The 23,405-nt window shown below is 42.8% G+C and overlaps 2 protein-coding genes across 13 annotated transcripts in view; both read right to left on the bottom strand.

Annotated features, from left to right (window-relative positions):
* Window positions 1-1,299: 1,299 nt before the first annotated feature.
* HERC4 (HECT and RLD domain containing E3 ubiquitin protein ligase 4) overlaps window positions 1,300-23,405 on the bottom strand; it is a 68,473-nt gene continuing 46,367 nt past the window's right edge. For 7 of the 12 annotated variants that reach the window (XM_020809406.3, XM_020809404.3, XM_020809410.3 and 4 more), the window contains 9 exons: window positions 23,230-23,328; window positions 20,093-20,260; window positions 19,473-19,616; window positions 15,595-15,761; window positions 14,059-14,125; window positions 13,795-13,877; window positions 10,894-11,077; window positions 10,094-10,196; window positions 1,300-2,625 (listed from right to left, as the gene is read on the bottom strand). In XM_020809406.3, the coding sequence (XP_020665065.1) occupies window positions 2,417-2,625; window positions 10,094-10,196; window positions 10,894-11,077; window positions 13,795-13,877; window positions 14,059-14,125; window positions 15,595-15,761; window positions 19,473-19,616; window positions 20,093-20,260; window positions 23,230-23,328 (1,224 nt within the window). In that variant the 3' untranslated portion in view covers window positions 1,300-2,416. The remainder of the gene's footprint in view (window positions 2,626-10,093; window positions 10,197-10,893; window positions 11,078-13,794; window positions 13,878-14,058; window positions 14,126-15,594; window positions 15,762-19,472; window positions 19,617-20,092; window positions 20,261-23,229; window positions 23,329-23,405) is intronic. The other 5 variants (XM_020809412.3, XM_078390890.1, XM_078390892.1 and 2 more) reach the window with 3 other exon arrangements.
* LOC144588309 (uncharacterized) lies at window positions 2,492-6,153 on the bottom strand. The gene is made up of 2 exons (XM_078390894.1): window positions 3,336-6,153; window positions 2,492-2,984 (listed from the first exon to the last, which is right to left on the bottom strand). The coding sequence occupies exon 1, from the start codon at window positions 5,204-5,206 to the stop codon at window positions 3,350-3,352; it is 1,857 nt and encodes a 618-aa protein (XP_078247020.1). The 5' UTR covers window positions 5,207-6,153; the 3' UTR covers window positions 2,492-2,984; window positions 3,336-3,349.

Raw genomic sequence — 23,405 nt, 5'->3', positions numbered from 1 at the left:
GCAGTCCTAAGCCTCTGATGCACACTCTCTTAACTGCTGGTGCGAAAGAGCTACAAAGAAGTAGCTTCATCACCACCTACAGTTAGAAATTTGAATTTCCTGCCTTTCCCCCCTGCCTTTTTCTGTTCGTAAGTGGAAGCTCCGGTCGCAAGTCAAAGCAAAATTTTGCAACCGGAGCTGGTCGTAACTCAAAATGGTCATAAGTAGAGATGTTCGTAAGTTGAGGCACCACTGTACTAGCTTTTATATGCAAGAAATACTTAAATGTTTATATTTAAATATTCACCGCATAGAGTAGTGTTTAAATAATATTTGGCTGTGAAAATTTTCTGTAAAAATAATGTACATTGGAAGCTTCATAACTATCACCTTTTGATTCTGGGTTTTCTTGAAATGGTTGAAAGCACAGTCTTCCACCACTGGACTACACATGACTATTAAATGGGGATATGATTTTTTTCCAGATATTATGACTTGAGACCCTGTTCTGTCTTTATCCCCCCAGCTGCTAAGAACATACTCAAGGGGACCAGCCTCCATGTGGAGACTGATATATCTGAACAGGAAAAATGCATCTCACATATAGGATGTATATGTAAGCAAGAACCAAGAGTTTCAAAAGTAGACACTCAAAAATGGAAATACGGACATAAGCCTCAGTTTCCCTTCAAAAAAGACACTGTTTCAGGAAATGAGCCATGAGGACTAGAGAACCCACATTAGTCTTAACAGGTATGTCAACATATAGTGTAGCATGAACAAGGGGTCTTGAGGCTAGCACAGATAAAGAACACAGTATACTAGCCAATCTGAACCTCAAAAGTAATCTTCCCAAAAGTGTGGTTTAAATCAGGTTGTCAACCCCCAGTCCATGGCCTGGTGCCGGTCCACAGCCTGAGCCCGACCAGGCCACAAAGACAGACACCCCCACACACACACTCATCCCCGCAAAGGCTGTTTGCACCTGCTCATGCGCATGCGCAAATGGCGCAGTGCTTATGCGGGTGCTCTTGTGTGCATGTGCGAATGGCAGCGCTGCCGTTCATGCATGTGAACAAGCGTGAGCGCGCCCACACAAGCACCGTGGTGCCGTTCACGCATGTGCACGAGTGTATGCGTGCAAGCACGCTCATTCACACATGCACATGAGCGTGGGGTGTCCCGCCTTCCCCAGCCGGTCCATGGACTGAAAAAGGTTGGGGACCGCAGGTTTAAATAACAGTTTTCTATGGCAATTTGTGCATAGAATCAAATTTGTCAAAAGGAAGAGCTCTGTAGGCATACACAAAGCCCAAAACGTTCATTCAATAATTTTTATTTTACGCTTGAATTTTCACTGCAGTTTATAAATCTAAAAAAAATAAATATTTATTTCACAGCTGGAAGTCACATACTATCAATAACATGTAAACATTCAGGAACATGAGGCTCCACCCCACCTCCAATTCCCCACAAATTCAATGTGATTGTTTCAGATGACTGAAGTTCAAAAAAGTATTTTTAAAAGAGGGCATTTAGAAATTGTCTGAAAAAGTGAAAATTGAACCAGATCTTCAAAACTGGTCTTACAACATTTGGGAATGAGAATGATGGACATCTCAGCTCTGCTGAAGTTAAAGGCAAACAGTGAAGATGCAATTAACAATTGCAGACTGAGGTATGAGGCATAAATGAGATTAATTACACGGTTATCAAGGATTGAGTTCCAGGATTAAATCATAGGATCCAGTAGTAATGGTATTTTGAAAATCGGTAGTTCATATGAACATGGGTTATCAGACAAATAATATTTGATAGTGTTTTGATCTTTATGTTAATAAAAGCTGTATCTGCTTTAGCGTGAAAGGAACTTTGTACAAACTACTTCTAGTTTTATTATTCATCATTAGATCCTCATTTTAAAAAAATAGATGCAGATCTCCAACATCAGCTGAGATGCTGTGGTGGATTTTTCCCCTCTCTTGGTTTGTTTTTATGAAGTAAGTCCCAATTCACTTGCAAGTAGATAGGAGTATCTACTGCTACTGGGGAATACAGTATTACAAAAAGATTATTTACAAAGCAAAGATCTATAAGTGACAGATGCAGTGACTGAAAAAAAATTAAGCACATCTTTCCACACATAGCAAGTCATTTGCAACTTGTGAACTACAAAAATTCAGAGAAACTTCCCCCCCCCCCAAGTTACTCTTTTGTTTGTTAATATCACAAAATGTGGCTTCAGAATTTGTATCAAGACAATCAGTGTAAGGGTTTTAGGCAGCCATTAAAGAACCAGATCACTGAACATATTTATGAACAGCTTCTTATATCACCTCCACTGCTAGGCTTTTTATTGAATGTAACACTGCAAGATAGATGCAAAAAATTAAATGTTCCCACATTAAATAGCTTCAGCGTTCCAAGCTTCCACAAGTTATACTAAATTGAAGCCTTCATAGTGATCAATAGCCTGAATTAGCTTTGATTTGAGAGTTTCTTTATCTGTGTATTTTGGAAGATCAAGAAGATTAAAACATGTATGAGCTACTGGAAGATACTCATCTCCACCTCCTGTTGGCTGGATTACAAGACTAAGACTCTTCATTCCAAGTATAGGAATACGATCACTGCCTGTCAAAAATACTATTTAAAAAAAAGAATTAGGAAAGATCAATTTAGGCTATCAGATCAAATACACACCATAAACAAATACATGTAATTATGACATTAATAAAAATGTGTTTTTCAGATTCGTTTTGCTTTTTGTTTACCGTTATTCTACAGCTTTAAAAGAAAATGATACCTAAAACTATTAGGGCAATTAGCCATTTGGTAGAAAAACAAGATAGGCCTGTTAAATGTTTGGTAAATGTTTTGCTCTTAATTACTTTGCACAAATGCTACAGATTACCTCAGCAGAGAATGTAGGGTCAAAATAGAAATCAGGAAATGTAGATGTGTCCAGGGACTGATGCATTAGTGAGAAAGAACAGGTTACTTACCTGTAAACATGGTTCTTTAAGTGGATTCTCTATGAATACACACTGATGGGTTAAACAGCGCCTGCGCTGGTTCCTCTCGGAATTTTCCAGAGCTATGAGGGAAAAGATACAATGTTTGAGTTGCCCTGCACTGCGCAAGTGCAGCCCGGCAAAAATCCCCAGTTCCATGTGCCCGCACATAGAGAGAGTTGGAACTCAATCAGCAGTGACGGACACGTGGGGAGGTTGGGCGGGTCGTGTGTATTCATAGAGAATCCACTTAAAGAACCATGTTTACAGGTAAGTAACCTGTTCTTCTTTAACGTGGTTCTCTATGAATCCACACTGATGGGTGACTACCAAGCTACTTACAGGATGGTGGGCCGTCACTGCAGCAGTGATGTAAGGATAGCCCTCCCGAATCTGGTCTCATTCTTGGCCCTGAGGTCCAGTCTATAGTGTTTGATGAAGGTCGATACACTGGACCAGGTAGCTGCTCTACATATGTTGGGGATGTCTACCCCTCGCAGCAGGGCCGTGGACGTGGCAACAGCTCGTGTAGAATGAGCACGCAGGTTTTCAGGGAGAGGTTTGTGCTGCAACTCATAGGCCAACGAAATGGTGGAAACCAACCATCTGGACAGGGTCGACGTCGAAGCAGCAGTCCCTTTACGTTGGCCATAATAACACAAGAACAGTCTCTGGACTTTCCTGAAGTCCTTGGTCCTTGAGATATAAAAGGATAATGCACGACGAACGTCCAAACAGTGGAGCGTGCGCTCAATATCCGAAGAGGGTTCAGAAAAAAGAGTAGGTAGCAACAGAGGTTGGTTGACATGAAAGTCCGACACCACCTTGGGGAGGAAAGAAACATCTGGGTATAATACCACCTTGTCCTTGAAAAATTGGAGGTAAGGGGAATCAGCCCGGAGAGCCGCCAATTCACTAGCCCTACGGGCAGAAGTGATTGCCACAAGGAACAAAGTTTTCAGGGATAAAAACTTCAGGTCACAGGTAGCCATTGGCTCAAAGGGGGGACGAACCAGTGAGTGCAGTACGGTCTGTAAAGACCACTGAGGTAATGGCCGTCTCACAGGGGGTCTCATGTTGGACAGACCTCTAAAGAAAGCTTTCACCGTCGGATGGGAAAACCATCTGGAGGATTGAGACCCCTTTGGTTGGAAAGTTACAATGGCTGAGGTGTACACCTTTAAGGTAGACTTGGTTAAACCAAGATCAAACAGGTGTCTGAGATACAGTAGCAATGTAGATAAAGAGACGGGAGATGCTTGTAAACCCCGCTCTGTAGTGAATTTGAGAAAACCTTGCCACTTGTGTTGATAGAGCCGCATGGTAGAAGGCTTTCTTGCCTTGTCAAGAACTTCCATTATTGATGGGATATCCTCCACGCTGTCAATTGGAAGGAGTCCAGGTCTGGGTGGAAGATCGACCCCGAGTCCTGAGTTATTAGGTGTGGGACGAGGGGAAGCTTCACCTTGTCGATTGCTGTCTGCAGAAGTAGAGAGAACCAAGGTTGTCTGGGCCACCAAGGTGCAATCAAGATTGCTTCTGCTTGCAGCTGGAGGGCTCTGACTACTGACCTCTGAACCAATGGAATGGGAGGAAACATGTATAGAAGGCCCTTGTGCCAAGGGATCATGAAAGCATCTCCCAACGATCCCGGGCCCCGTCCTGCCCTGGACGCGTAGCGGAGACACTTCTTGTTGGAGTTCTTGGCGAACATGTCGGTTGTCGGAGTTCCCCACCTGTGGCAGAGTTCTTGAAAGATCTCTGAGTCCAGCTCCCATTCGTGATTTTGAGTGGAACGACGACTGAGCTCGTCCGCAACGATGTTGTCCGTGGTGGCTATGTGGATGGCTACCGGGTAAATGTGCTCCTGGTAGCACCACTCCCAAAGATGTATTGACAGAAACAGAAGGGACTTTGACCTTGTTCCCCCCTGCTTGTTCACGTAGAACATCGCTGTGGTGTTGTCTGTGACGAGCTGAATCGCCCTGCCTCTCACGAGAGGTAGGAAGGACTTCAAGGCCTTTATGATGGCTAACAGCTCCAGATGGTTTATGTGCAAGTTTTTCTCCTGAGGGGACCACAGAGCGTTGATCTGATGACCCTCGCAATGGGCGCCCCATCCGAGTGGACTCGCGTCTGTAGTGACCTGAGTTGTCAGATGAACCGGACGGAAGGGGCGCCCCACCAAGAGGTGAGGTCGGAAAGTCCACCATTGCAGCTGCTGTGCCAACTCCAGGGTGACAGTGAGAAGCTTGTTTGGACTGTCGAGGAGTAGATTGAAGAGGGACAGCATCCAAATTTGAAGTGAACGCATCTTGAGGCGAGCATGGGACAGGGTCGCCGTTGTAGAAGCCATGAGGCCTAGCAGATGTTGTGCAAGACTTGCTTTTACTCTTGCCCTTGGCCTGAACCTTCTTATGGCTCTTACTAGCTTTTGGATGCGTTCTGGAGGCATGAACATCCGAGCGTGTACTGAGTCTAACCTCGCTCCGATGTAGTCCACCACCTGAGAGGGATTCAGCCTGGACTTCTCGTGATTGACTGTGAGACCTAGTGATTGTAACGTCTGGAGAACATACTGAGTGTCCTTTAAGGCCTGATGTCTGGACGTCGAGACAATCAGCCAGTCGTCGATGTAGGGGAACACCTGGATCCCCTGAAGACGCAGGTATGCTGCCACCGGAGCCATGCACTTGGTGAAGGTCCTGGGTGCTGTGGAAAGGCCAAAAGGTAAGGCCACAAATTGATAGATGGTGTTGTTGAAAAGTAGACGCAGATATTTCCTGTGGCTCCTGTGTATGGTGACATGGAAATATGCGTCTTTTAGATCCAGGACCACAAACCAGTCTCCTTGCCTCAGAAGATGAATGATGGACTCTAAGGTCACCATCTTGAACTTGCGTGCCTTGAGAAACTTGTTGAGGCTTCTCAGATCGAGGATGGGACGAAGGCCCCCGTCCTTCTTTGGAACCAGAAAGTATCAGGAGTAAAAACCGTCGAGGACATCCTCTGATGGTACCTTCTGGATAGCCCCTTTCTGAAGGAGAGTCAGGATTTCCTCCTCTAGGATCGGATCGAATGATGTAGGGTTGACCTGTCCTAGAGGAGGCAACCTTATAAACTCCAGGCGGTAACCGGAGGTGATAATGTTGAGAACCCAGATGTCATTGGTGATGAGAGTCCAGTTGTGAAGGTAAGGAGAGAGGCGGGTGGTGTGGGAGGTTGGCAGCGGAATAGTCAGGGAGTCAAAGGTACTGCTTTTGTTTTCTTCCAGGTGTTTTGAAAGACTGCCTCTTACGAGACGGTTGGGATCTGAAAGCAGCAGATGAAGAGGAAGAAGCCTGAGGAGGGCGTTGGGAAGAATTGCCCCCGTAAGGACGGTAAGTACTGGTGGAAGGCTGTTGGTAAGACTGGGTGGTGTACTTTGGACGCCACTGAGGTTTGGATTGTCTAGGTGCAGTTTGCACCGAGTATGATTTAGCCGTTTTCTTACTTTTATGTAAGTTTTCCAGGTTCTCATCAGTATTTTGGCTGAAGAGGCCTGTGGCATCAAAAGGCAGGTTTTCTACTCTAGTCTTAATGTCCTCAACAATGTTGGCTGAGCGCAGCCAAGCATGCCTTCTCAGAGTGATAAGGGAGGCAAAATTCTTGGACGTGGCCTCTGCTACATGGTGGGCGGCTAGCCGTTGGTATTTAGATACTGTGAGAGCTTCCGCATGAGTATCCAGACAGAGCTGTCTAATATCGTCTGGAGCCATTTGAAGGGCTGGAAGAACCCTGGACCAAAGTTGTTTTTGGTAGGCACCCATAGCCACTAGATAATTCACTGCACGTAGGGTGAACGTGGTCATAGAATACATGCGACGTGCCAAAATCTCGAGCTTCCTTCCCTCCTTGTTGGTTGGGGTAGGGTGACCTTTTGTAGGAGTCTTAGTAGAACTAGACTCTACTATTAAAGAGTTGGGTGCAGGGTGCATGACTAGGAAAGAGGTATTGTCGCCATGAATCCTATAGAGATTCTCGGTTCTTTTCGAAATCGAGGTAGCATTGGCAGGATGCTCCCAGAATTCTTTAATAAGGTCCATCAGTTCAGGTATGAAGGACAAACTGACTGGATGTGTCCTTTCAGCCTCGATATCCCCGAAGATGAGATTCTCTTCTCTTCTTGGGGACTGCTCAATCACCAGCTTTAAAGCTTGAGCCATACGGCCAACCATTTGAGTGTAGGAAGAGAAATCTTCCGAAGGAGAGGATGGTTTTAAGTTAGCTGCCTCTGGAGGCAAAGGTTCCCCAGGGATTGGGACTTCTAAGGACACCTCCGACTCGGTGTCGTCTTCCGCATCGGAAGATTCCTCTCCGGGATGCTCCTCCTCCGAATGGTATGGGGAGGATGGAGGACGAGGTACTTCCGGCCCCGAAGGCGTCTTTTTCGGGGCCGGAGGACACTCCTCTGCAGGTTGTGGAGGCGGCAAGACAGGTGGTGCAGTCGGGGCATCCTTCGGCGCCGTAGGTTTGCCGGAGCCCGTATCCGATGGTCTACTCGGGGATGGGCTTCGATGCGGAGAATGTGACCGAGAGGATGACGAATAGGAGTACTTAGATCTCTTTCTCCTATGTCTCCTTTCCCTTGAGGTCGAAGAGGACTCGGTAGAAGAATCCTTTCTTCGCCGTCTCCGGTGGGACCTCTTCCGACCCCGACTGTAATCTGAGTCGGACGGCGAGGAGCCCCTTCGGCGTCGGTGGCCTCGACGGTGCCTTCGTCGGTGACGGTGCTTCTTCGCCGATGGTTCGTCGGCGGCGGAATGAGAAGCTGGGCGCCGAGGGACTGGTTCTTCAAATGGCTTGGTAGGTCGACCCCGTGGAGGGGGAGGAGATGTAGAACGACCCGACTCCGAGAGGAGTGAAGGAGATCGGGTTGTTCGCCCGGTAAGTATCGGGCTGAGCGGTATGCTCTCGGCGCCGGCAACGAGCTTGTCGAGCTGGTTAACCGTAGGCGACTTGCCCAAATCCACCGGTGGTGGTTGGCGAGGTGGAATGGGGGCGCCCAAGTTGGAGACCGAATCCCGGTCCCGAGAAGACTCCTCAAGGAATGGAGAAGGCACCGACGCCGATACAGGTGGTACGACCAGGGTAATCTCCTTGGTCTTCGCCTTAGCCTTCGGCGCAGCCTTGGACGGTCCCTTCTTCGTTGGTGCCGAGGTTGAAGAAGAAGGCACATCAGACGAAGACTTTTTTCCGGCAGGCAATTTCTTGGATTTCCCCTTGGAAGGCTTCTTGGACACCTCCTTAGATGTCGAAGGAGGGGAAGAGGAGACCAAAGTCACCTCCGAACGAACAGTGGAGACCGACTGGACAGATTCCATATCTGACGGTTGTGAAGCTGACAGAGTGCAATTCCACAGAAAACAGTTGAGGCGTTGCTGACGAGATTTCAGGGTCGCCTTGGTGAATTCCTTGCAATGCTTGCAAGTGGTGGGCGAATGCGTCTCACCCAGACAGAAAAGACAGAGTGAATGATGATCCTGGAAGGGGAGCTTCCCGGAACAAGCAGAACAGCGGCGAAAAGGTCCCTTTTTCGCTGACATAGGCCAAACAGTTAACAAACGGCAGAGAAAGTCAGTAATTGAAAGAATCCTGCTGGCGCGTGGCGCCTCAACAGGAGGTAATAGGCCTCAATTAGGATCAAGCGGGAAAGCGAAAGTACTTGTAATGAGCACGCCAGAGGCAAAGGAAGGTCAGCCGGTCCGAATTCAGGGCAACGGAGAGACGGAGAGACGAAAGACAAGCCAGGTCAGGTCCAAAAAATCCGAAAACAGCGATAGGAGAATGAAATCTCAAGAGCTCCAACCGAGAGGTTCCAACTCCGCGGGTGGATAAATGGAACTGGGGATTTTTGGCGGGCTGCACTTGCGCAGTGCAGGGCAACTCAAACATTGTATCTTTTCCCTCATAGCTCTGGAAAATTCCGAGAGGAACCAGCGCAGGCGCCGTTTAACCCATCAGTGTGGATTCATAGAGAACCACGTTAAAGAAACATACATTTCAAGGGAAATTTCATGGGGAGAGCAAATGTTTTCTAGCTTCAATAATAAATGAATCATTCCAATCAATCACAGCAGCTGTAGGATGCTTTCTAGTGCTGTCATGTATCAACTGAACAGCTGCAACCAATCTTTTCACACGCATTTTACATTTTAGAGATGGGCACTTCATCCTTCATATCTAGGATAAAATGCGACACCACAGGTGGTTTGGATTCCCATCCCCTGTGCTGGCTGGACCACTAACTAAGCTCTGCATGTCACTGAGGTGGCATGCCAATCCAGGCAGGACCCCAGCTGGGCTGGCCCAGCCTCCCTAGGTAGTTAACTATTTTGACTGCCCAGATTGGTGTCCCACCACCAAAGAAAGACCCCAGCAACGTGTAATGCCCAGTTAGTGGCCCACCCGGCCCCGGGGAGTGAGGGTCAGCTGCACTTCATCCTAGATAGGAAGGAGAACGTGCACTTTTCTAGTTATAGATATTTCATATAAATCTCTGGATCGATCCAGACTGTTGAATTCAGATCCATGTAACCAGTGAGACAAATTAGTCCTTATTTAAATGCCATGCATTCAAGTAAGTATCTGGATCTAGCTGAAAGTCTTCAGTATATAAATAAACATGCAAATTTCCCCTTTGGCTTGTATTTCAGACACAATTTAGAGCCAGTCTAAAATACCAAGTTTCAAAACTGAAGCAATCCTTGCAGCAGAGATTACAAACTGTCTCAGGGTGCAACTACATCAACAATAATATTTTCCCCTACTGTGTAGTCACACCCATCTCACTACACACTTATATAACTGTCAAGACCCAATACATGTAAAATGTATATGTAGTTTAAAAACACATCCTGCACTACACAGACAGGACCATTGTAAGTAACCTATTTCTAGCTACTTCATTTTATCTGGAAGGGCAGCCCCCCAGAGGACCCTGAAGACATAAAAGCAGCCCTTGACCTCAAGAATTTCTCCATCGTGGTGTCATGTATAAAATTGCCGATAAACTGACAAAACCCCATTTTTGTTATTTCTATGACAAGTTTTGTACTTACACAAAAACTGTTTCTTCTTCTCCAGTGGTAATTCATGGAAAACCTCCCAGAAGATTTTAATTGTCGGGTGGTCTGCCCAGTATTCTCCTTTGTACTGAGTATTCTAAAGAGAAGAGTAAAGCAGAGGTTTTACTAGTCTACGTGTGTATTATGTGCCATCCAGTAACTATAATTTAATGACTTCCAAAAGATTCTGTCCTTAGTCTTCTCTAAACCTAAGCAGCAGAGAGCTTTCATGCTAGCTTGGTTTAGCATCTTCCTGTCGGCCATGCAGTTTGACCGCTTTTCCAAAATCCTTAAAGACAAAAGACTTTGTCTTTTCTGTCATTTGCTGACTGACATCTTAGGCCATATTCTATTTAAATGCCCAGCACACCACTCCCATCACAAACTCTTTTTAGATCACTGGCTGATTCCCTTTTCGGATCACTTCCCTGATCTTCTCCCTGGCTATGCTCCCCTCACTGAGGCGGTGACAAACTACTTAACTGAAATTTTGAGACTTACTGTTGCTTTATAATGTTAAATTCCCCTTACTACATTCTCTGGATAATATGCATTATTTCTCATGACTTTGTACTTCCTCATTAATGTTGATTTTGTCTATTTCCCCTGAGTTACTGCCTAATGCAAATAAAGGTTTATCGTATCATATCCTTAGTCTTCTTGTAATATGCCTTCAGTTTAGTCATTTTAGCTTCTAGTGAAGAGTTCAAGCTGGATCTGATCTACAACTACTTATTTGTCTTTTTCTTACAAGTGTATATACAACAGCTGCTAATTCCAGAAAAACCACATACCTTTTCTAATTCTTTCCAATCATAGTTTGTGTTCCCAATCACCATTGCTTGCAGTTCATTTGGCTGGAAGAGCTGAAGAACTTTACCTCCGCACACTTTGTGAAAGCCTGCATGGAATGCATCATAGAGAGAAGCCACTGATTTATTGAAGATGTAGTCCACATAGGCATCCACAAACTCTTGCCTAAAAATCAAATGAAAAAAGAAAAGGCACCATATTTTCAAAACAAAAATTGAGAATGTTCAACCACAATTTCTCTAGGAAAAAAATAGCAATTTAGCCTTGGCAGTGCTTCTCTGTATACAGTCATGGTTAATTATAATAAAGCAACACATTCTACATACAAGCACAGCAATGATTTTTCTTATGAGAGGATCATGCCACAAAGTAGTGGTTCAGGTAGACAATTTGGACATCAGAATTTGAATATAATTCTGGCTTGTTTGAATGGTAGTGTGCTGATGCATGCTGCTTGACTGCACCAACTGCAAGTGGGAGCAGCTAAAAAACCCCACATACCTTCCATTTTGTCTCTGGTTCGATTATCATAATGCATGAACCCAGTAACCTGACTAATTTCTAACAAGGTTTATTTTTTTTCTGGCTTACTTGAGGGGGATTCTTGTTTGCTTTTCTCTTAAAGATCCAGCCAAGAGTCAGGCAGGTTCCTGACTGGACCTTAAAGAGAAAAGCAAACAAAAATTCCCCTCATTGCCCCCTTCTGTCGTCTCCCACTTCCTGGAGGAAGTTTTTCATCTATCTTTTTTTAAAAGTGATGGGGGACATACAGTATATCACAGAAGTGAGTACACCCCCTCACATCTCATAAATATTTTAGTGTATCTTTTCATGTGACAACACTGAAGAAATGACACTTGGCTACAGTGTAAAGCAGTGAGTATACAGCTTGTATGACAGTATAAATGTGTTGTCCCCTCAAAATAACGCAACACACGGCCATTGATGTCTAAACCGCTGGCAACAAAAGTGAATACATCCTTAAGTGACAATGTCCAAATTGGGCACAAAGTGTCAATATTTTGTGTGGCCACCATTACTTTCTAGCACTGCCTTAATCCTCTTGGGCAAAGAGTTCACCAGAGCTTCACAGTTTGCCACTGGAGTCCTCTTCCACTCCTCCATGATGACATCACAGAGCTGGTGGATGTTAGAGACCTTGCACACCTCCACCTTCCGTTTCAGGATGCCCCACAGATGCTGAATATGGTTTAGGTCTAAAGACATGCTTGGCCAGTCCAATACCTTTACCCTCAGCTTCTTTAGCAAGGCAGTGGTCAGTCTGGAGGTGTGTTTGGGTTTGTTATCATGTTGGAATACTGCCCTGTGGCCCAGTCTCCAAAGGGAGGTGATCATGCTTTGCTTCAGTTTGTCACAGTACATGTTGACATTCATGGTTTCCTCAATGAACTGTAGCTCCCCAGTGCCAGCAGCACTCACGCACCCCCAGACCATGACACTCCCACCATGCTTGACTGTAGGCATGACACACTTGTCTTTGTACTCACCTGGTTGCCGCCACACACACTTGACACCATCTGAACCAAGTAAGTTTATCTTGGTCTCATTGAACCACAGGACATGGTTCCAGATATCCATGTCCTTTGTTTGCTTGTCTGTAGCAAACTGTATGTGGGCTTACTTGTGAATCATCTTTAGAAGAGGCTTCCTTCTAGGATGACAGCCCTAGAGACCAATTTGATGCAGTGTGTGGCATATGGTCTGAGCATGGACAGGCTGACCCCCCCCCCCCATGCCTTCAACCTCTGCAGCAATGCTGGCAGCACTCATACGTCTATTTTCCAAAGCCGACCTCTGGATATGACACTGAGCATGGGCATTCAACTTCTTTGTTCAATCATGGCGAGGCCTGTTCTGAGTGGAACCTCATGAGGTGCCATGTGGAACTTCCAGTGACAAATCTGAGAGAAAGAGCGATAACACCTGCTCCCCTTCATACCTGAGACTAACGGGTCTCATGACACCAGGGAGGGAAAACGGTTACTTGGGCCCAATTTGGACATTTTCACTTAGGGGTGTACTCACTTTTGTTGCCAGCGGTTTAGACATTAATGACCATGTGTTGCGTTATTTTGAGGGGACAGCACATTTATACTGTATACTCACTGCTTTACATTGTAGTCAAGTGTAATTTCTTCAGTGTTGTCACATGAAAAGATATACTAAAATGTTTATGAAATATCAGAGGGTTACTCACTTCTGTGATATACTGTATGTATTGCCCTAATATACTAAAAAAAATCACTTCCTCAGCCCCTCCACAGAGCTGGGAACATGTTTAATTTGCCAGTACTATCTTGAAGGGGCTCACTTCTTAAGCCACTTCTGGATCATGCCAAATTGAAAGGGGAAGACTCATTTTTGGTTTGTTTCCAGCAATTACACACACTGAAAATGAATCAATAACATGCTATCCTACCCACACCAAAATGGAGAAGCCCTTTGTTTCTTTAGAAGCAAACCAGCCTATCCATGCAATGGATCAAATAGCAGGCTAAACACCCATGCTCTCAGTTAACTGAACAGAGATGCTGGGATATGTGGTTAGTTAATCAGCATTAACACATCCTACTGTGGATCTGTTGCCTCAATGCAAGTTAGGCATCACATACCAAGGACAATACATGAAGAGAGAACTAATTTCTTAACATATTTTGCAATTTACCATTTTAAAGTCACAATGTTTCTGCAAAACTCTAAGCAAATGCCTTGAAATGAACTGCAGTTAATGTGAAGTGAGGTGGAATTCTTCGCCCCATCAGAAACTACTTTTCAGTTCAATTTTGAATTAAATATGAAGAGTCCCTTGCTAAATGAATGAAATTAAGCCAAGAACTCAGTCAACATCTGCTGAAACGTACCTATTTTGTTTGACAACAGGAATGTCTGTGCCATTAGGAATTAGTTCTTTAACCTCAGTGGTACCAAAGTTTTCAACAGTGATCTGTTTAGAACATGAGAGTATATTTTACTTTTTGCTGCAGAAGAGAATCCATAATGCAAAATAGATTAGGAAGGTATGTCACATGTTCAAAGCATACTGTCTTCAGAAAAAAGAATCACCAATATATATACAGTGCTAACATTTGCATTTAAAAGGGTATAATGAACTATCTCAAGCTTACAGTAAAGTTGAGGCAGAAGGTATCCTCTATATCATCTTCTGGATAGTCCAGTAATTGCTGCATACTCCTGAAAATTAAATGTTAAACATATTTCAATTCAAACTAAAATCAGCACTGATTTTACAGAACTGAAATAGCCTGATATCCTTCCATAGTAATGTAGCTTAGATTAGCAACAATTGGAGTCTGGAAGAAAATATCAGTCTGGAGTGCCGATCCTCCTGCCAAAAATCTACTAATGTTTGATTTGGCTTTACAATAAAAAGTAAATACTGTTTTATTCTGAGTTCCCACGATAACATTTGAGAATGTTTCAGAATTTAACTTGAGAAGTAAATCATACAGTTCCCCTGCCCCCCATAAACTATTTATGTAGCATGCCAGTAAACTGCTAATACAGGCTAACAGGGCCCTGAGAAAAAAAATACTTCAATGAGGAAGAAGCAGAGTTAACGTGAACAGAACATTCCAGTCAAAACAGGAGAGAAGGAACAGATGTCAAGTTATTTGGAGTAAATCATACAGTGCACATTTACTTAATGTGGAAACAGAATGAGAACCAGATCTATATACGAGTGCAAAAAAAAACTTTTGTGAATCACTGCAGCCATCTTCTGGGGGGCACTGCTACATGAGAATAGCATACCACGTTGCTCTCATGCTGATGCAACTTCAAGCAAATCCATGAGTCAGCCATTTTGTAGGAAAATGGCCTAAGCTTAAGATGACATTCTCATTTGGTAAACTTGGCTCTACGCTCCACATTTCAGTGTTTATGGGCACTCCACATGCATAATCATGAGAGAGAGAGAGAGAAAGAGAGAGAATACTCTATTTATGTCAATATATATATATTTTCATAAAGGAAGAACAGTGTATCAGAATACTGTACTACGCTACAACACTTTTCCAATACTGCCATTTTTATGGAATGTTTTACAAGGAAGAGCATTGAGTAATATAAGTCTGAAAAGATACAGCCCAGACCAAGGTTCATGAATTCAGTCAGGCCAGAGTTCTCTTTTTAAGAAGTACATCAGGGGTATATTAATTATATTAATTATAATTTTACTGTTTGGACACCCAGAGTGTAATAATTTATTTAACATTTGTATTTGTTTCATACCTGCTAAGTGAACAATCAAAAATATCCTTAGTTTTTTTTTTAAAAAGTGAATACCCAAGCTGTGTACTTAACATTTTTTCATATTAATTTCCTGTGTATTTTGTCTTCATTTCTTTATACTAATGAAAGAAACTTAGTACAGCAGTACCTCGGTTTACGAAATTAATCCATCATCCAGGACGCTATGTAATGAGGAAATTACGTAAACCGGAGCGTGGATTGCTGTAGCAATGGGGGCAGCGCTAGAAACCTCCAGGCACGATGTGTCCTTTTCGTACAGTGAAAAATCCCAGTAAAAAATGTAAACTGAGGCATTATGTCTTACAGGTTTCAGCTCGTAAAACAAAAATTACATAAACCGAGGCGTACGTAAACCAAGGTACGCCTGTATAGCACTCCAATATGCTCACCTGCCAACACTAGGCATTAGCTCCTTGAGGTCTTCTAGAGAAGGTTTCTTATTCAAAAGCTTCTTATACAAGGCCAAAGGAAAGTGAAGTTCTACAATAGTAAAATTATATATTGCTAGACCACAGACAACACCAATCAGATGAAACAAGTCACTGTCTTCAAATGTCTGTGAACATGAAAGAGCAGAAATTAATCATTTAATTAATGAAATTAAACCAATCATTTAATTAACATGAAAGAGCAGAAATTAATCATTTAAAGAGCAGAAATTAATCATTTAAAACTGCACCATAGTATGTGCACAACTATAATACATTCGTTTTTATAAGCCTCATTTAAGCCTGTTAGATCTCAAGTAAGTATTTACCATTTTTGCAAGCTAATACACTCTTACTATCCATGCATACCCCCAATCTGGAGGATAGGGTCTTATGAGCTGGATCTGGCAACGTAAAAATATCTTGCCTGACCTTGCGCATCCTAGTTTTGGGAAGGAAAAACGGGGAATGAGACACCTTTTATGTCAAAAATTAGAGACAGTTATATTCCTTCTTAAGGATCAGGTTTATATCCTGGGAGTGGAGTTACAACTAATCTTATCCATCAAACCCTAAATTCTTTGTGTGCACCTTTCACCAGATAGGCATTGCACCATCTTGGCCCCCATAATCCTGTAATATCCAATTACAATGCATTACATTTGGAGCTGCCTTTGAAAACAACTAGAAAATTTCAATCAGCACAAAACTTGGCAACTAAGTTATTAACTAAGAGCAAATGTATAAAACATATTTCAAAAGTCTAAAAACAAAACAGGCTGATGATCCACTCTAGAGCCTTGTGGCGCAGTGGTTAAACTGCTGTACTGCAGCCAAAACTGTGCCCATGACCTGGGGTTCAATCCCAGGTAGCCGGCTCAAGATTGACTCAGCCTTCTATCCTTCTGAGATCAGTAAAAGGAGTACCCAGCTTGCTGGGGGGGGGGGGGCAATGTGTAGTCTGCATAATTAACTTGTGAACCGCCCAGAGAGTGCTTGAAGTACTATGGGGCGGTATATACTGTAAGCAGCACGCTTTGCTTTGCTTTGCTTTAGAGCACAACTTAAGATGTTGATTCTATCCTTTAAAACCCCAAATCAGCTTCAGATCAAGACAGCTGATGGACCACCACCTTAACGTACACAAACATGCTTATGTTTTAAAATTAGCCTTGGAACTCTGTCTCCAAGACACATTATTTTCTGAGGCCAGGGAAAGGTTCTTTCTGTTGCAGTACTTCAGCTGTTATGCCTAGTGTGGTGTAGGGCAGTGGTCCCCAACCTTGGGCCTCCAGATGTTCTTGGACTTCAACTCCCAGAAATCCTGGCCAGTAGAGGTGGTGGTGAAGGCTTCTGGGAGTTGTAGTCCAAGAACATCTGGAGGCCCAAGGTTGGGGACCACTGGTGTAGGGGCTAGAGTTATAAACCAGGACTCAGGAGGACAGGGTTCAAATCCCTACTAAGCTATGGAAGCTCATTGGACGTATGGGAACAGTAAAATGGTTCCTTAAATATCTTATTTAAAGCCCTATTGGGTTGCTATAAGTCAGTTCCAACTTGATGGCTCATAACTAACTATACTTATATGAACACTAAACACATAGAAGCAAGGTCTATAGGTAGGTAGGTAAGCAGGCTGGCAGGCAGGCAGGAAATTCAAAATCTATTAAATATAACAGCATAGCATAACATAACAGATGGGCAGTATAAAATGAAATAAACGAAGAGATGGAAAGTATAAAAATTAAACAAATAACGAAACATTACTTCAGCTGTAGAAATATCTCCCCAAGGAGGCATAAGTGATACTCTCTGACTTTAGCTGTGGAAATATCTCTCCAAGGAGGCATAACTGATGCCCTCTGTGACATTGTTTTGTTTTTAGAATTAGATGAAATACCATATTTTTTCATGTATAAGACATGCCCCCCTTTCTAATCCTAAATTAAGAAATCAATATTTTAAACATGAAAAAGAATACATTTTATTTAGTAATTAGGTAAAATTTATATACCAGTACTGTCATATTATGCATCACACTTTAACTTTATTTAGCCTCTGGGCTCTGAACACTCAGACGTTAGGAGTCCCTGTTGGAATTGGTTTGTTCAGCATCAGCTGATGTCAGTTACATAAGGCTCATAATTGCAGGAAGCTAAGTCTCCTGACTGTATGAAGCTAAGCTTCTTGATTGGAGGCAGCTAAGATCTGGATGTCGGGGACAACTCAGATAGTGTGGTTGCTGACCTTGAACCAAACTTCCTGGAGAGTGAAGTCAAGTGAACTTTAGAAAGCATGGCTAACAAGGCCAGTGGAGGTGATGGCATTCCAGTGGAACTATTTAAAATCTTAAAAGATGACACTGTTAAGTTGCTACACTGAATATGCCAGCAAGTTTGGAAAACTCAGCAGTGGCCAGAGGACTGAAAAAGACCAGTCCACATTCCAATCCCCAAAAAGGACAGTGCCAAGGAATGCTCCAATGATCGTACAATTCCACTCATTTCACATGCTAGCAAGGTTATGCTCAAAATCCTACAAGGTAGGCTTCAGCAATATGTGGACTGAGAACTCCCAGAAGTATAAGGATTTCAAAGGGGCAGAGGAACTTGAGACCAAATTGCTAACTTGCGCTGGATTCTGGAGAAAGCCAGAGAGTTCCAGAAAGACATCTACTTCTGCTTCACGGACTACGCAAAAACCTTTGACTGTGTTGACCACAACAAACTATGACAAGTTCTTAAATAAATGGGAGTGTCTGACCACCTTATCTATCTCCTGAGAAATCTATACGTGGGACAGGAAGCAACAGTTAGAACTGACTGGTTCAAAATTGGGAAAGAAGTACGACAAGGCTGTATTTTGTCTCCATGCTTATTTAACTTATATGCAGAATACATAATGCAAAAGGCAGGACCGGAATTAAGATTGCCAGAAGAAATATCAATAACCTCAGATATGCAGATGCTACCACTCTGATGACAGAAATTGAGGAGGACTTAAAGAACCTCTTAATGAGGGTGAAAGAGGAGAGCGCAAAAAATGGTCTGAAATTCAACATAAAAAAACCGTAAGATATAAGGTCGCCGAAGAATTGATACTTTTGAACTGTGGTGCTGGAGGAGGCTCTTGAGAATTCCCTGGACTGCGAAGAGAACAAACCTATCCATTCTGAAGGAAATCAACTCTGAGTGCTAACTGGAAGGATGGATCCTGAAGCTGAGGCTCCAATACTTTGGCTGTCTCATGAGAAGAGAAGACTCCCTAGAAAAGACCCTGATGTTGGGAAAGTGTGAAGGCAAGAGGAGAAGGGGATGACAGAGGATGAAATGTTTGGACAGTGTCATCAGAGGTACCAACATGAATTTGAGCAAATTCTGGGAGGCAGTGGGAGATAGGAGGGCCTGGTGTGCTCTGGTCCATGGGGTCACGAAGTCGGACATGACTTAAAGACTAAACAACAACAACAAAAGCCTCGTGACTGAAGGAGGCTTGTTTGCAGAGGCAAGGTACGGGCTGTTTTGTTCTCTCCTCAGCTTACTTCCATGTATAAGACGACCCTCAATTTTTAGTCTAACAATTTTAGGAAAAAGTAGTGTCTTATACATGGAAAAATATGGCACTTTTTTACTTGTTTCAGCCTTTAAATGTTAATTGTTACAGGCTGATCCAATATTTCATTCTTATGTTAATAATGTTACCAGTGTTGGTTTTAACTTAATTACAAAAGGTAATTGTGAAGCCAAGAGAAACAATATATCTATAGTATAAAACACTTCTTTCGAACCCTCCCAGATTTCACATACTACTATTACTGGCACCAGCCCCAACAAACATACCTTATCTGAGAACCAGATTAGCCTGGATTCTTCATTATACCTAAACATTCCATATTTGGGATCTAAGAGCTCTCTCATGATAAGTAGAAAAAATTCTTTGCGAACTCCACCTGCATCCACAGCTTCTTCCCCTACAAAAATAACCTAACATTGGCAATGCAGTTAGCAAACTACATACAAAAAACCCACATTAGACAGAAGTAGTATTTGTTATCTGGATAACAGAATGAGAATTACGAGGTATAACAAAGGGTCAATTCACAAATTATATTTTTAAATTGTATTTAACTAATGCTTATATGCTTACATAAAGAGGCAATATACCATACAGAAAACATGTATTTGCAAAAACAAATGCATTATACAACTCATCTGTCATGGACCTGGAGTTGGCCATTATTCTGACACTAAAACCCATCTCACGGAGCTGTATTTTTGAATTGCTGGAGGAAACAGACTCCTAAGCATTTTTCTTGTCAACTGTGTTTCCGCTTAAAAGTCCCATTTCTCTGCCTGAACCTATAGCATTTGGTACAATACAAATATTTACAAGGGCTGGAGAGGAACAACTCCAGGGTCCTTGGACTGATACAAAAGAGAAACATGCAAATATGTTGTACCTTGAGAGGTTTCTTGTAATCAACATTTTTCGTTTTTCTTAGGACTTCCATGGCATCCCCAACAATATTTTCTCGGCGCACTATTAAGATCAGACATGGATTGACAGATTCATATACTGGGAGAAAAAGAGATGAGAAATTCTGTCTGTGAGCCTGGTCAACAGCCACCTGGGAAAAAAACAAGTAAATACTTTAGTGGTAGCAAAGCAGTCATTAGTAGTGGATGCATGGTCAAGATTACAATTACAATTATTATTAGATTAGTTTATTTTTAGCAATATTCCTGACTGAAAATTGCGCTAATGCAGCATTTCACAAATTGTCATAGCAGGGAAACAGGTTTTCTCAATCAACATTGGTCAGACACAGTCCTTGCAATCACAAAATAGCCCAGTGAATACTGCTTACGGGCCTCAAGCTTTCTCTTCTGCCCAACTGGTCAGTGATGTTTCAGAGTTCACCCCACACCTGTCAGCTACAGGGAACCTAGGGAATTCTCATCCCTCTCTTGAGATGTTGCTATCATACTGATAGAAGAGGCAGGAATCCATGCTGCATATTTCTCCACAAAGCTATATTTATCAAGGCATACTTCAGGCCTTCTCCACAGCACACCATTTGATAATCATTAGATTAACACTACAGCTCCTTTAAAGTTCCTAGTCCCTGGTAATCAACACAGGTGCTTCAAGCAAAAGCAAACACTGACTGTGACTTAAGTTACTGCAGACACACACACAGCTTCCCCATAAATCAAACATATGTGCAGCCTTGCAGATTATTTATTTTATTTTTATTTATTTATTGTATTTATACCCCGCCTATAGCTCACAAAAGTTACTGGTTCAAAGAAAGCTGTATGAATTTGTTATGTTCATGGGATATATGGTTAGAAACGTGTCATGATGATGGGATATGTAGTCAGAGAAATATAAAATGGAGTCAGAATGGTTCTGTGTAGAGATGATTTGAAGGACTTTTGAATGTGTTTTCTTAGCACCATGAGAATGTTTTTCTGCAGACAGTTACAGCCAGGAATGAGATAGCTTGAAGGCCAAACCAAGGGGCCTGGAAGACTTAACATTCCAAACTTGTTACAGAAGACATAAACAACACCTGGACTCTCTCATGGGAATAATGGGTGGGGAAAGGTGATACAACCTCTTAAATTTAATTGGTTAACAGCCAGATGGGCCATGAAGAAGGGAGGAGCTAGGAAAGTAGAAAATGGAAGATACGTAGATTATGTGTTCTGTGCTCACTTGTGTTCTAGTGTGTTCAATGATTCCTGATGATGGATTTCTGTTCTGATGATGGTATGAGCATGTAGCTTGAGAGAGAGGGGGAGTATGTCAGTGAAGGAGAAAGAAAAAGGGGGGCTAGCCTTCCATAGCCTACCCTAGGTTAGCTTTTAGAAGTTTATTATTTTAGCTGGGAAATAATTATTTTATTTAACTGCAATAATCTTTGAATATGTTCTTGAATGCTACTGCTTTTGCAATATAAACTGAATTTCTATGAAACTTTGTTTTTCTAATAAAAATTAATTCTTAAAAAATCCTTATTGAGGACTGGTCTCTTGAACAGCAAGGTCTGGCTAATTCCAGTAGTGAAGAGGGCCACAGAATTGCTATCACTGAAGAGTCCTACCTCCCTGAGCTGTTGTGAGTTCTAAGGAATCACAAAGCCCAGGTGCCTGTACTTGCTAAGTTTCTAAGCAAGTGCAAAGTGTTCTTTTTAGGTCAGACTTGTTTAAAGGACTTATGCTACGTATTGCTGGGATCTAGGGACTCGACCCAGCGTAAAGGTGGTACACAAGAGCTGTAGAACTCTCTGACTGAGTGCCCTGCGATCCCTAAGAGGGTCGGGAGCACCACAGAACCCACCTACTGATGCACTGCTATGCTAAATAATGTCTCCAAAAAGGCAAAAATGACCATTGCTTCCATGTCCTCCCATCCTAAAAGCAATTCTTATTTGCCATAGCAAATAGCATGGAGCTATTAATCTAACTCTATTACTTGTCTTTGTTATCACTGGTAGATACAAAATACCATCCAGAAGTCTCAAGAGTTTAGTCAAAATAAAAAGTCTTCTCAGGTGTTTTTAATCTCTCATAAGTGAGCAATAAAGACTCCATATTGAATAGGAAGAGTCTTCTCAAAGATAAGTGGCTGGTAGGGGCCGAACTCTACAGAGGTTGCAAAGCATTGGGCTCTGGTAGTTTCATAAGAGGCTTTCTGTACAGAGCATAATGACAGGTAGGCTAGCAGATCTGTAATGCCTTGCAGTTCCCACGAAGTTTAACCCCTCCCAATCACTTCCTCTATTTCCATGAAGACTCTTCATGCCCTAGACCAGTGGTTCTTAACCTTTGTTACTCAGATGCTTTCGAACTGCAACTCCCAGAAACCCCAGCCAGCATAGTTGGTGGTGAAGGCTTCTGGGAGTTGCAGTCCAAAACTCCTGAGTAACCCAAGGTTAAGAACCAGTGCCCTAGACCAGCGGTTCCCCACCTTTTGGGAGGGCTGGCTGGGGGAGCGAGCTCCATGCGCAAGAGGGCGAGGGCACCCCCGCACAAGCGCACTGGGCATGTCGCACTCACCGTGTGTGGGGGGGGCAGCGATCCATATCCACAGCCCAGTTCCAGCAAGCGCACAGACCAGCACCAGGCCGCAGACTGGGGGTTGATGACCCCTGCCCTAGACAAAGTCTTTATTTCTTAGCTCTAAAAGATTAAAAACATCTTAGATATAAGTGGACTTTTGAGTTTTTGGCTGTAGTCCTAAGAATTCTAGTTGGAAGAATTCCTGCAAACCCTTGGCGACTAATGTCCAAAAATACAAAATTGCTATGCCTGACAATCAACAGTAACAAAGAAAAGGGCATTTTCCAAAAGACCAGCAGTTTCCATGACTTACTGCCTACAACTGAAATGAGACCTGAGGACAACTGTACACAGTACACTATGCTATATATCACCATTTGCCTAAGTTCTCTCCTTGTGGAAAAATTACAACTTATGGAGCATCCTTTGAATTTTGAATATATTGAATTTTTAAATGTCTCAATCAGGAATACATATACTTGCTCTACATCAGTTTTTTTTAAAAAAAATCTTAAAACAATCAGTTTACCTGCATCTGTAATACTGCATCTGTTTGCAAGAGGGTTGTCTTTGCCTGTGCATCAAACACAAATGGATAGGTGCAAATTGTAACTGGCACATCGCTTGGCTGGAAAGAATGAGAGAAAAATCTGTTCATTAACGCAATATGGATGTGTTTGTGAAACTGCAAAATTAGTGGAATAT

This window comes from Pogona vitticeps, chromosome 3 (genome assembly GCF_051106095.1).
Source record: "Pogona vitticeps strain Pit_001003342236 chromosome 3, PviZW2.1, whole genome shotgun sequence".
In the NCBI taxonomy this organism is placed as follows: Eukaryota; Metazoa; Chordata; class Lepidosauria; order Squamata; family Agamidae; genus Pogona; species Pogona vitticeps.
Note: the sequence above shows the minus strand (reverse complement) of the source record. Positions and strands in the feature narration are given on the sequence as shown.

What these genes read in the sequence shown, in the direction of transcription:
- LOC144588309 (XM_078390894.1), bottom strand. Translation starts at nt 5,206, where the DNA reads ATGGTGGACTTTCCGACCTCACCTCTTGGTGGGGCGCCCCTTCCGTCC.